Consider the following 14,145-nt stretch of genomic DNA (forward strand, 5'->3'; position numbering starts at 1 on the left):
GTTATCAAAACTGCACCACAGAGTACTGAGACTGTCAACAGAAACTGACAAACCTTGCTTTGGAAAAAATCTGTTCACCAAAATAGTGGGACTTCATACAATACTCTATGAATACTCCCCACCTGTACTTCTTGCTGCATTTTGCATTTTCAATCTCAGACATTAAGAAAATTAAGATAGGAACTTAGCATTCAGTGCAATTGGCCACAACTCCTTGAAAAATTTCTGGGAATAGTCCTCATTTATAATTTGCCAGTAATTTCTCACCTTTAAAATGGTAGCAATAGGAATAATGATGATAATTCAGATGCAAAACAGAAATATTTTGGGCCTTCTAATGAGGATACTTTTTGGCCACAAGGCCAGTGGCTTCAGAATTTTGTTAACTACCTTTCAGTGTTTACTTTTGTAGCTATCTATTACTGAAGCTCTCCAGAATGCATTCCTGTTAGTCCTGGATCAGTTATTCAAATAAAGGACTGTAGTCTGGTGGATTCTTCTGCTGTCCACATGGCTCCAGTAGTAGCTCCCCACCTGAGGATGTGATGATTTCTTCCTAGAAAGATAAAACCAGAAAGATAAAACCAATTAGAATATCATTCATAGATGTCTAAGCCTTTCCCTATCTTCTAAGAAAAGCAATAAATATCATCACTCCACTGTAACTGGTAACCAATTACGAATAAACGCTTGACATGGTTTAGCGGTGGACTTGGCAATGCTAGGTTGACAGATGGACTCGATATTAAAGGCCTTTTCCAACCTAAACAATTCTATGATAAAATAAGTACAGACCAGCAAGGGGATCCTATCAACTATTCATTTTCTTCATGCTTCATTTATCTCGTACTTAATGACAGTAGTAACTCGTGCTACTATCAAATAGTGAAATCAAACGGTGTACAAAAAAGGCTGTGGTTTGTACTATCTGTAAGTTGCCATGTTACTTAAGAAAAACAGCTACTGATGCCTATAAAGGATGCTCTCAAGGGTTAATTTAACTGGCATATGCAAGTCCTCCGTAGTCATTGGGAGGAAAGAAGCTTCCCCAGGCAGAATGAGCAAGAGCTCAATGTTGAGCGCAAACACACAACACTAACAGCTTTCTGACTGATTACAGAGAGATGAAAGATAATAACCTTGCTAGGGTAAAGACAGTCTTTACAAATAGCACCCATTCTCATTAATTAAATACCCACATGCCAAGTCTGTCATTCCACTAATTGATTACCAAAATGAACTAAGAAAAAACTTACTGGAAAGGTAGAGAACTTGGTCTTTGCACTTATCCCTAGAGTAATGATAGTTCATTTTTATTTTTGTAGAAGTTTAAGATTTATAGATTCACCAAAATGAGCCAGAATCCAGAATATATTGACTAAAATAGCAACCCTTCATCTGAAAGTTTAGATCCAAGTTAAGTGAACACACGGATTTAGAAATTATCTTGGATATGTTATTGCTGCTTTCCACACAGTATTTAAACGCAAATAGTAATAAGAGAAAATGCGCACACACCTCCTCTTCTGTAAGAAGTTTGTTCTTCCAGCTAACGGTTACCACCCCCTTGTATCTGTCAGATGAGTTGCTTGAGTGACTTTTTTTTTTTTAATCAAAATGAAGCAGTTTTAGATCAGTAAGTATAAGCAACTAAAAAAAAGTAGTTATGCCAGTTATGCCAGCCCTGTTCATTTTGACTGAAAGTGAAAAGGACCCTCAAAGAGAAGTCCATGCAGCTTTTGGGGTGGGGAAGTACACTCTTGCCAAAATAGTCCTGAGGAAGCAGCAACTTTTCCTTCCCAAACAATATAGCAATAGCCACAGGAGAAAGTGTGCCCGCAGCGCAACCATCTACATAAAGATTGTCGAGTTGGTTACCAGAAGGCTTTGGGACACCTGACAATGTACTTCACCAGAAAGGGCAGGCAGAAAAAGCTTCAAAGAAAACTATGTGAGAGACAGGATAAGATGTCTCCTGAAGTGGTTGCCGAAGAGACCAGATCTCATATAGCTATTAAGCTAGACAAAAGAATTCTGTGGTGCTTTAAAGGGGAACCAGTTTCTCTGATGGGCTTAGTATAGGGGGAGCTATTAACTATTATCAAGGGACACCTAAGAGAAAAATATTTTTTTTAAATGTCAGGAACTAAAAGCCATTCTGCTTCTGACAGGTGCCCTACTGCTGCCTGTAAATAGATAGGTTTTTAGTACAGTGATTGCCTAGGATGAGCTGTGATAAAAATATGGGAACATAGCCGGAGCAGAGATGGCTGGAATTGGTTGTCACCATCACCCCTCTTCAGGAGCACAGGGGATACTACTTTAGCCAGAGCTCCCACACCCAATGACTGATAATCTGCATATGAGGTGTTGTATGTGTGCTTTTCTTTCCCTGACAAGGCCCTGGTTAGACTGTTTCCAGTTGTACTGGGTCTGTCTAGGATGGTGTTAACTTTCTTTAGAGTCAGTATGGTGGAGTGTTTTGAATTTGTGGCTAAAACGGTGTTGATAACACACTAATGTTTTGGCTATTGCAGATCAGTGCTTGCACAGCATCAAGACCATTTTTCCCACTCAGCCCCTGCTGGCAGTGAGTAGGCTGGGGACAAGCAAGAAGCTGGGACAGGACACAGCCCAGCTGGTTGACCAAAAATGGCCAAAAGGATATTCCATACCATATAATGTCATGCTCAGCAATAAAAACTGGGACAGAGGAAGAAGGTGGGGGGGGTGGGGAGGTGGGGGGGGTGGGGGGGTGGGGGGGCTGGCTTCCAAGGTGGCCATTTAAAGAGAATTTCATCAGATCAGGGGAGGAGGTATTTTTTGGTCAAATGTGACACCTACTATTGTCCCATGTGGAAATATGATGTGGTAGTGATCTGTGAGGGGACAACTAAGGCAAACCTCATTTGTCTTAACTTTTTATTTGATCTTAAAATGAAGCCACCTCTGTGTGCACACTTGGCAGTAGCTAAGCTGGGAGAAAGAAGGTGAGGGAGAGGAGGTTCACCAAAATCTAACATTCAGAACACATTAATCATTTTCAGGGAACCTGAATGAGTTTGTGATTTTTCTGCCCTTGATTTCTTTTTTTTTTTTTTTTGTTTGTGGACTTAAAAATCCTATTTAGAAAGTGAACACCTATGTTTTTCTGAAGGATAGCACATTATAATATCTGTTCTTTCATGTAACAAATTCTGAGAAACTCAACTTCTTTTTATTAAGCCAATAAAATAATTGACTTCTACTGTACTGCTAATAACATTTGAAATGGAAGGATTACAGCTGGAAGCATTAGTGTACAGGTTTGAAGAAATGTTGCAAACTAGCTGAAATAAAAGAAAGATTTAAAAGAAGGGAAATTGCAAAATAATAGAATTAGTTTGAGACAAGAGTGAGAAAAGGATAAAAAGGGAAAGGGAACTAGAAAAGAGAGGATGAAGAGAAATGGTAAGGGTGGCTAAGAAAAAAAGCATAATTAAAATTGATGAAGATAGGAGAGATGCAAGATGACAAAAACAACCTACGCTATCAGAAATAGTGCTACTGTTTAGTCACAGCCTGGCAACAAGAAACACAAGTTAGAGGCAAAGTAATTCAAACCCATGTAAAGTCAAAGATGAGTAGTAAATTACTTTTGTAAGATTGTTTTGGATAATAAGGAATGAACCTTAGCACATCCCTAAAAGAAAATCCCTCCATGTTCCCTTCTTTAACTGCAGGGCCCCACTCCGTTGCTTTTGCACATTACAGCCCTCACATCAAAGGTCGAAAAATGCTGAAATGTCATTGAAAGACCTTTCTATGGTATTTCCAATCCAATTTTGCACAGCAAAGAGGCTCAAAAAGTGTTAGCTCTGTCAGCCCTTATTAGTCCATTTTTAGCCCAGGAGAGCATGCATTGTGAAAGAGTGCTTAGAATGGGACACGAATACATGCGGAAGCATTTGAAAGAAGGGGAGAAGCCTTCTGATTCACTGTAAAAGACACAAACTATAAATGCTACAGCTAGCCTTACCGTAGAATACATATGTATATTCTTTTCCCCACTCTGGTTACTTCTACTTTCCAGTGTGGTTTCAAATCACATGGTTCCTCTTTAAATTATTAATCCATTCCACTCAGCTATTGATCTCTACCTAGCAAGTGTTACCTTGTGAAAATCAATGAGATCTGTCAGTGTTGCATGTCGGTTTGGATCTACCCCCAAGAAGCTGTAGAAATCCCCCGAAGCATCAACCAGGAAGTGTTTGAACCCACTCTGCTGGCGGTAAGACAATGCATAGCCCCAGATTTTCTCACTGACTCGCACCAGGAACGTTCCTTCAGATTTATTCATCAACAACTCTTCTGCCTCCTGGCGGCTGATAATACCTGGCGAAAAAAGCCCCTATGGTTATGCAGATAACAGTGTCTGTCGGAGTAAATGAAACGCAACAAATACAGAGCAGAAGTGAAATTAAAATGGCATAACTCCTCAAGACTGAAATGTTTATAGGAGTTAGAGCTATAGAGACAACGTTTATGTTGTTCACTTCTGAAGGACAGCTGTAAGTTTTGATGGAGTTTGGTGGGATATGCTTCTTAATTATCTCATTAAGAATTGCTTTTTTGCATCCTTACTGCTTTTTCAAAGGAAGCGCATGAATACAACTGGCCTATCAGACCGGCAAATTCTGTGCAAGTGACCATTTAGCAAATTGCAGTGTTTGGCATTGCAATTTGAATTTGCAATACGTTACTGATATTTGCAATTGTATTGCAGTACTTCTGACTCTGTTGCCTTGCAACTGTTTTACAGGTCCTAAAGAAGGAACATAAAGCAAGTGCCAGGAGAAAAAGCATTTATCTGCTTTTGTATATCCATACGCACACATCCATAGATGCATATAGATAAATTGGAGCACAGAGAAATCAAATCCTGCAACTAACAGAGCTGCTACCAGAGATGGGTATGTTAGATCACTTTTTCACAGGCTTGCATTTCTAGAGAACATCATCAAAGAGGGAAACAGGAACAAAAATCATAGTCCTCTCCTCCTGGGACCTTTCAGGCTTAATAGCAGAGTAATAGTCTCCTCAAGTGAAAAACTGTAGCCATGAATTAAACAGAGTACCAACACAAAGAAAAGACTGAATATTGTGCTTGTTGGCCAGAAGTGAGCTAGTCTTCAACAATTCATGATGAACAATAATGAGTAATGCACCTTGCTCCAGGACAAGAGGACAAAATTAGTTGGGGCTTCTTGCAGCACATGAATGTCATCCTGTGGTCATTTTTTCTATGAGCCAACTTGCCTCTCTGGACAAATTCTGGACAAACTCAATCAGGGAACAAACTCTCCCTCCATATCCTGGTCACCAAAAAGAAGGATCCCAAATTCAGATTTTCAGAGTAAGCAAGGAATAAAGTTTAATAGGAGTAGAGCTTTCAAGAACTTTCCCATTTTATTCTTCTGTGTTAGAAAAATCTTAATGTCTTTTTTTCTTTCAGTGCTGTGTCCTAGGATCAGAAGTTGCTGGTACTTCCACATGCAAACAAGGGTGTAACAGATAAATCCTATCCTAACCACACCCCACGTAAAAGGTCTGATCAGAATTACATCCAGCACTGAACCAGGTCTTACCATCCCGGTTCAAATTTGTCTGGTAGGCCTAGAGAACAGTAAGCTCATGTCTCATAATTACCTGTGAAATACCAGATGCTCGCTTTAATCAGGAACAGATGTTGAATTAGGCCATCCTGAATGTGAACACGGCACAAATGTCAATAAATATGTACATGTTCCAAAGTTACTCTCTGTGAAGCTAAACTTTCTCAAAATAATACATGTAATATTTAATGGAACTGTTTGTTATTGTAGAATCCTACACATGTGAGAGTTCCATGGAGTCCAAGTACCGAAGAGCCAATTGTTTTAGTGTAATAATAACCATAACCCAGGGATTACCAAGTCATACAAAGAAGGGCCTAGCCAAAAGACCAAAGTTTGGGATGTTTTAATTAAGACCACAAGGAAAATTATGCCTCTGGGAGACAGGAATAGACTGAGGAGATCTGGGTCCTAAAGGCAAACACTGTGTGATGTTAGGAAAGATAGAAAAGCATCTCCTTCCTTCAGTTTTTGTCTACTTTGAGGCAATGAATTCCTTTTACAGTTTTACTTGGTGTAATGATGAACACGACAAGGCTCAATCTTAGTGGGGCTCAGAGGTCCCTACTGAAATATCCTCAGTACCGAGAAGAAACATACTCTGCTGAATGACTTGCAGTTCTCTTTTCTGGAGACTATTACATCACCTTTGCACCAGGAAGTACGTATGCAAACATATGCATTTGTTTAGAAACAGCATGCAACTGCTCAGCCAACAGTGTCAATTACTGCACTTTGCAAAACTAAAAACTATTTTATTGGAAAAATTCCAAGATGAATTGTTAAAAATTCTTGAGCTCTGTTCAAATGAAAAGATAGTACTAGTATGAACCCATAAAATGCAGCGTATTATGTGAAGCTGTATCACTAGATCCCAATACCAGATGCCATGTGCCAAGAGTTACACAAAAATTGATTCTGAAATCACGCTTTGTTAAGGCAAATATCCAGTCTTCTCTCAAATTGCCCTTATTTAAATATACCATGAAAAGTTTCATTAGTGATTATGCTGCTTACTTCCTTGACAAATCTCTGCTAGAAATACATGCAGATGAGCCGTACTAACAAGCTCAGAGCATTCAATGATACAGGAAAGGATAAACAGTTCCATCATCGGCAAATACCCCATTAAGTCCAATAATCAATATTTATACTGTAATTCTAGATTGAAACCATGCTGGTAACTTTTGGGATAGGAACTGGATGCTATTACAACTACCCCTTCTCTAAGCTGTGTCAGAACTGTTATGCAGAACTGTTGTGCTAGGGAACGAGGTGGCCTAGACAATTTAGCACCTATAAAAATAGAGGGTTTGTAAAAAACAGAGTTGTAAAAAAAGAGTTTGTATTATAGGGTTTGTATTATATGGTGAACATTATTCTTAGGGTATTTCTAGGGTTTGAATGACCATCACTATCAGGAATACAACATGAAATTCATTTAGTATCGGTTAGTTTAATGCTAAACAATCTGTTTGCCTGCTCTCAACTCCCACCAGTAGAGCTAAAACACTGCAGGCTTCCAGATGATGTTATCTTCTTTGCCAGACCTTATTTTTGTTCTGGGCACTTTATATCATTGAGTAGATGAGAAATGCTACATTACTCATGGGCAAGTTCTTTTTTGTTTTAATTCTCTTTTCTGTTAAAGATGGTGTAATAAATTATCAGCCAGCTGCTTTCTTCCCTTTTTCTCTCCTGACTCTGTTAACAGCTCATGAGAAACCATCTCTCCCCATCACCTCCTCCCTCTCTCTGCCTCCCAGTTATTTTATTTTTCACTGGTTCAAGTCTTCAGTGGGTGGTGATTGCAGCAATGAAAGTCTCCCTCCACATTTTAAGAAATGTTACACTGTTCTCAAGACAACTAGAAAAAGAGTGGCACTGTTCACTCCTGAGGCAGCTGTAGAGAAATAAACAACATCTGTGAAACCCCTTCGTGAACATTTAAAAGTGTTTGAAATGAAGTCAAGAAACTTGGGTTTCCCAAGGCTCTGGTAAGATGTTTAGAATCACTGATGCTCTTATTTGTGCTAGTTAGGGTATTAATTGGAAATATTATCTGGAAAAGAAACGACTGGTGCTTTGAAAACTAATTTTCACTTGGTGTAATTACTTGGTGTAATCTTCACTCGGTGTAAAGCAACACTGTGTCAAAAGCAGTAATCCTTTCACGCAAGCACAACTTTGCGAATCATTCATTTAAATAAATACCTCACAATTAATCAAACTATCATCTGTATCATCATTTTAACTCACTATGTGGCCAAATACCCAATGCATAGTTGGACAGCAGTTAGCTACCCCACTGAAACATCTTCTACCTGTCACGCTAAATAATTTCTCTGAGTATACAAACTGCTGTTGCCTCTAACAAACTGTAAAAAAACAGTAGGGTTTTGACTGGGAGAGGATCAAAGGTGTAACTCACTCCTCTTGAAAGCATGGAAACCCTATCAGTTGGTTTGAGTTTTAGCCCTCTGCCCCCAAATTCACTGCATGCATCTATCGCATTGCATGCATCTACATGTCCACTTTAAACATTCTAGTTTTCCAATGCTTACATGTATTAACATTTTGGATTCTTAGCAAGAGAATAACATTTTGGAAGACGGTTTATTTCAAATCACAGGACATTTATCATCAACTGACAGATTCCTAATTAAGAGCTTCATTTTTAAATACAGTGGCTGTAAAGACAATTTGTAGATGATAGGCAAGTCTTAACATTTTGTTGTAATTACGTTCTTTTTACCACCACCAATCTTCCAAAAAGGAAAAAGAATGTCCTAACATTCACAGTATATTAAGCTCACGTGGGAACTGCAGGCTCCATTATAAATGTATTGGGCACAACTAAGAAATCTTGATGCTGCGTTCCGAGTTTACAGCAGCTTCAATAGCAGAAAATGCTATTGTGGAATATTATGCAGTGACAGTTCAGCTTCCCATTCTTCTTCTAGCCCAGCTGAAACCAGGACACAGCACTATCTTACATACATCCTAAGTGAAACTCAGGAGATGAAATACATAAATATTTGCTAAGAGAATGCCATAACAAGCATGAATCTGAACTATAAAAGCTGATAAACTTTGTCAACAAAGCAAGATCATATAGTAAGAGTCTAAAAGTACTTTTTTGATTATACAGATAAAGTTACATCATGTCCATTGTTGTAATCTACCAGTGGTTTAATGTACCACATGTAATAAATAAATAAATGTACCACATGTAGTAAATATATAAAGATAATTTGGCCCTTAATGATCAATATATTTTAATATGCATCTGTGCATTTATATATGCCAAGAGATTGACTAAGGTTAGAGGGACAGCACATACAAACACAGCCCAGAAGCATTCGTTTACCCTTCTGCAATAGAAACCATTTGCTCAGCTGATGTTTTCTTTTTTCCTGTTTTTTCATTAGCTTGATCTCAAACACTCCAGTGCACGAGGTTTTACTCACAGAGCAAAAGTGTCACAAATACAGTCATGAATAAATATTAATGAGAGTATTCATGCCAAAAGTGCCTTCGTGACCGTTATGAAAAGCCTTCTATTGAATGCAAAATTGATTTGTTGACCAATTATGAATATTCACAGGTAATTAATGAAGAGGAGAGAGACTCATCCTGTTTATACAACTTAAGATACCTAACCAGGGAAGTGTGTGATTTAGGTCACCAATCAAAATTAGGAGCAGGATCCAAAACACAGAGAAGCCAATACTGGCATCTCTTGTTTTCAATGGGATTAGATCAAAGCCCATAAGAATACAAATATTCCTGGCAATCATAACATGAATAATTCACATGATAAAGGTCATACAGACACAATTACACCTAGAGCAAGTGTAAACAATAAATAAAAATGAACGATGAGGAATTAGCAGATAACTGCTGAATAATGTAAAAGACTATATTTGTCCAATTATACAGGCAGATCTAAACAGTAATTTGAAAGATAGTGATAAAATGGCACAAAGGTTAGACGGATCACTTTGCTAAGCACTAGCCAATCCCTCCCATTTTTTCAAAAAGAAAAACTGAGCTAGACAGACATACTACTAAAACTATACCATGTGGAATAAAATGTTTCCCAAAGGGAAATAAGCAAGCGAATTTTCCAAAGATTTCCACATAAACTTCCTCTGAGGTTTAATTTGAGAGTCGAAAGTTGGATTATACCTCACCTTGCAAAAAAAACCTGAAACAAATTTCAGAACAAACTACTATAAAAGCCTAGACTTGTATAGAACAGATTTTATGGTCTTGGGTATTCTAAATCAGAACAGAAGAGTTCTGGTTTGAGGAGAGGAAAATACGCCACAGGTTTTTCTGCCCAGATCATTATAATAATAAAAATTATGTAGGTGGAAGTAAAGACCCAGCCAACTTGGGACCAAAATATGAATAAAGGCAATCAGTTTTGAAAGAATAATCAGAAAAGTAAACAGAAATTCAGAAGGGATTAATCCAACTGCAGCCATTATGGCTTAGGAAGAGCTGACAGCCTGTGTTAGCATGCCAGCATTAACAAAAACCACTGTCAGGAAGTGCAAGAACAGCTTGTAAGAACACCAGTCTATAACCTAATGGTGGGGGTCATAGATTTCAGAGCCCACAACAAAGGATGATATACCTGAGGAACCAACACAAGCTAAGATGAAAACCGAAGCTGGGGTACTAAGGTTTAGAATAAATCTGATCTTTTTTAGATGCCATAATAAGGTGGGACAGTAAAGGCTTGAAACAAATGTTCGAATGCAGGACACTAGTCACCTGCTCTAGTCTACGAGAAGGTGAAAAATCCAGCTCCTTCAACGACTCAGAAAGATCAAAACCATAAAAAGCAGGAAGTATTGGCGTCCCTGTAGTGCAAGAACCAGAGCAGCTATCTTATGCTCTCGAGGAAAAGCAGTCTCTACATCACTCAAAGCAATAGTTTCCTCAGGTTGACTTTTTCAATTCTCTTCCACAGGTGCAAGTCTATATGTGGACTCTTAAGCTGTCTGAACATACTTATGGTTATTCATTGGGAAGGGCACAATTAATCTACAAAACTCTTATGTCTAGAATGAATTATGTTATCCTTGAGACTACTGATGTCACATACAATTTAAAGAACACTGCTGTCAGTTATAGAGATGTATGGACTGATCTACAAATTGAAATAGCCAAAGAATGATGTACATATCTAGGTCATACCTTGTGACTTCTCCAGCATTTACAGCAGGAGTAGCATGCACAATTAAACACATGCACAAATATTTGCAGCAATAGGATCTGACTCTGTTAAAAAGGTTTCATCCTCTCCTTTCTTGTAGTCACAACACTTTTCTGGATAGCGCATCAAAACATGTAGTGAGAGGAGATCAATAGTATTGTGTGAGAGAAGCTACAGCTGAGACATAACAATAGCTCTGCCTCTGCTATTTCAGAATAAAAGCAATAAAGACTGAAAAGCAAAGCAAGGGAGTAAATCAAAGATGGCTGGTAATGGAAACAAAGCAGTTGAAGGTATTCACCATCTGCTGTTAATGCAGAATAAACTCACATGGGACTAGATCTTGAAGAGTTCTGTTCTGATTTAGGCATCAAAATAAATGGCCACTTCTAAAAAAAAAAAAAACAAACCACCAACAAAAAACCCAAGCACAATGACTGGTTTGTTGTGAGGGTTTTTTTCCAAGACCTGGCAACAAGTGTCATGGCAAAAACCCAAGAGCCAAGGGGTGCCGAGTTCCTATAAAATGCTACTCTTACTTACAGCTGGTGAGAATGTGGGTATTTCATGCTGTGCTGCATGTTGGTGATCTAATTTAAGCCCTAGTAAATAGCCCTGTAGCCACACGTTACTGAGTACAGGGCTCTAGGCCTCTTTGCTGATAATAGAGAAAAAACGTGCAACGGGTCACAAAAAGCAAAACCTAAAACATGAGTAAATAACTAAAACCTTCCTGTCTGCATAGAACTGCAATGGGAGGCAAAGCTGGGATGTATTTAGAAATCAACAGGTAAAATGCACATTTGAAATACACTGGCCATATCACAGACAGATTATCTGAGCACTCAGTGGTCAGTATGACACTGGCCTCCTCTCTGAGCTGGGCAGGCAAGGAGAAGTGACACTGGCCAGGGAGCCTCTGGAGAAGCCTGGCTTTGCTCCACATTCACCACCTTTTCTTCCGCACAAGTTCAGGAGCAATGCTCGCAGCAGCACAACTAAGAGATAAATCTGTGCTGTTGAAAGGTGAGCAGGAGTCTGTTACTTGTTCTTCACCATTCCTCCCTTTGTAACCATCCTGGCACATTTAAGAAACATGCAGAATTGGGAAACACCACGTCAGTGAATCTCAGCTACCTTCCCGGTGGGCCTCGCTCAGTATGGAAGGTATGCTCTGGGCTACGCACAGACAGGTATAGAAAGCCAAGGCCCAGAGGAATAATGTTTTTCTGAATGGCAAGAGATCCCTTCAAGCAAGGATGAGGCATACTGATAATGCACCATGCCCTAAACAAGCTCTTCTTGAAGACTTACATGGTGCATAAGACTATCTTGAGCCTCAATACACAGGAGAAATTCTCCAAGGAAAAGTATCATATGTAAAAACATATAAGCATGTTTTGCGGGGGGGTTTTTTGTGTCTGGTTTTTTGGGTTTTGTTTTTTTTAAATAATATGGATTCATATCTCTCTTCTGTCAGTATAAAGCAGTTCTTCAAATAAAGAAAACTCAGACCTCAGAAGCTTTAAGACCCTAAGGCTGAGATTCCTTAAAGCAATTAAAACCCTACTGAAACTTCTTAAGGAAATGGGTGCCTTACTCCCCTGGGAATCTTTGAAAATCCCATCTAAATGAGTAATGCAGTTATAATGGGTATTTTCCTTCAGGTTTACAGAAAATCAGATGTTCTACATCCATTGTTGCTAGCGTGGCTCACAGCTAATTCCCTATGCACTTTGCAGAAAATATACCCCTTAATTGTCTCCTTTAAAGTTCATTCTATATCCAAACTATCAAATACTGTAAAAACCCTTTATACTCACTGTCAAAATATTTACACCATATGCACTAACAAGCAGTGCAGCTCATAAAAGATAGGCGTTTGCATTACTTGCCTGAATACACCACTGGTATAATAGGGCTATAAATTTTTCTGTTAATGTCTCCTCAAAGCGTAGCGTTGATTTCTTTCTTCCCTTCCTTTCAGATCAGCCTATAGAATGCATTAGCCAGGAGGAAAACAAAGATTTCAAACTCTCTTCTCTTTGTCCATCACTGTCATCTATCAGAGGAGAAAAGGTAGCACAAAAGACCTTTAACCTTATATATTTCTTGATTTTTTTCTTTAGAGATGGGCTCTCCTGACCTGAAATCCTTGCATTAAACCTCTGCTGTTATATATATATATACCCCCTTTAATTTTTGTGAGTTTTCTCTTCTCATCTGAACAGCTTCTAAAAAGCAGGTCATCTTAAAAAATGGCACAGTTAACCATTCCATTTTCAGTGGCTTCTCAAACTACATTCTCTGTGTGTAGCTTCCATGTACGATCAGTAAACTGACAGAAATCTAAGGGCAAGAATATTTAATTTTGTATTGTTTTCACTGTCTAAGGTTGGAAGCCTCTATGTTCTAGTAAAGTCAATGGAAGATCGACAGGGAGGTTCCAAGCACCTAAATAGGATGCATTACATGAACAATACAAATATTCCTAATAATGATGTTGTTTTTTCTTTGCTGATAGGATGACTGGAAAATACGGAAGTGTTTTGTGTGGTTTTGTTTTGGTTTGTTTTAAATTCAGTAAATATTTCCTGGCCTATATAAGCATCCTACATGTTGTTATAGATAGCTGATATTTCCTGCAAATAGCATGGAAAATAAGCGTATTCATGAGGATGTCTGCAAACTCCAAATAAGACACAAACATGCTTTGAGAAAATATCAATACACTAATGCAAATAGGGAACTTTGTTATAAATATTATTACTGTAAGATTTATTCACTTCCTTACAATACAGATGGGATTGAATTTTTATTCTATTATGTGTGAAAAAGATAGCCACCATACAAACTGTCAATAAATTTTTGTGATAGACTTGTGATGTGACATATGCAAAGTAGATATTAAGATATCATTGTATGATCTGAAACATTAAAATTTGCTTAATCAGTAAAGCATGCAGAAATACCTCACTAGAGCAGCCTGACAAGGCTAGAAATAATACAGTTGTGTAATACAAAAACGCTGTAGAGGAAAGAAGCTGATTTAAGCTCTGATCCTGGTCCAACCAAGAGAAACACATCTGTTCTGGCACAGGAGTCACTGATACAGTGTTTTGTGTGAAAACTTAGAAATGTGGTAATTTTTCAGGTTAGTGGCCAGTATTCACCATCCTTTCTTCAAGCAGACAAAACATTTGCATTCATTCAGCCTTGGTCTTGCAAGCAACAGCGGAAAAGGAAAGGGAAATTCTAGCT

The 14,145-nt window shown here is 38.4% G+C and overlaps 1 protein-coding gene across 1 annotated transcript in view; it reads right to left on the minus strand.

Annotated features, from left to right (window-relative positions):
* Positions 1-463: 463 nt before the first annotated feature.
* Positions 464-14,145, minus strand: part of SH2D4B (SH2 domain containing 4B) — a gene marked incomplete at its 3' end in the record, with an annotated part of 64,891 nt that continues 51,209 nt past the window's right edge. Inside the window, exons 7-8 of the mRNA XM_082002112.1 lie at positions 4,154-4,374; positions 464-556 (exon numbers count right to left, since the gene is read on the minus strand). Of these exons, the coding sequence (XP_081858238.1) occupies positions 464-556; positions 4,154-4,374 (314 nt within the window). The remainder of the gene's footprint in view (positions 557-4,153; positions 4,375-14,145) is intronic.

The sequence above is a fragment of the Phaethon aethereus genome (genome assembly GCF_964289735.1).
Source record: "Phaethon aethereus genome assembly, chromosome: 7".
Classification (NCBI taxonomy): Eukaryota; Metazoa; Chordata; class Aves; order Phaethontiformes; family Phaethontidae; genus Phaethon; species Phaethon aethereus.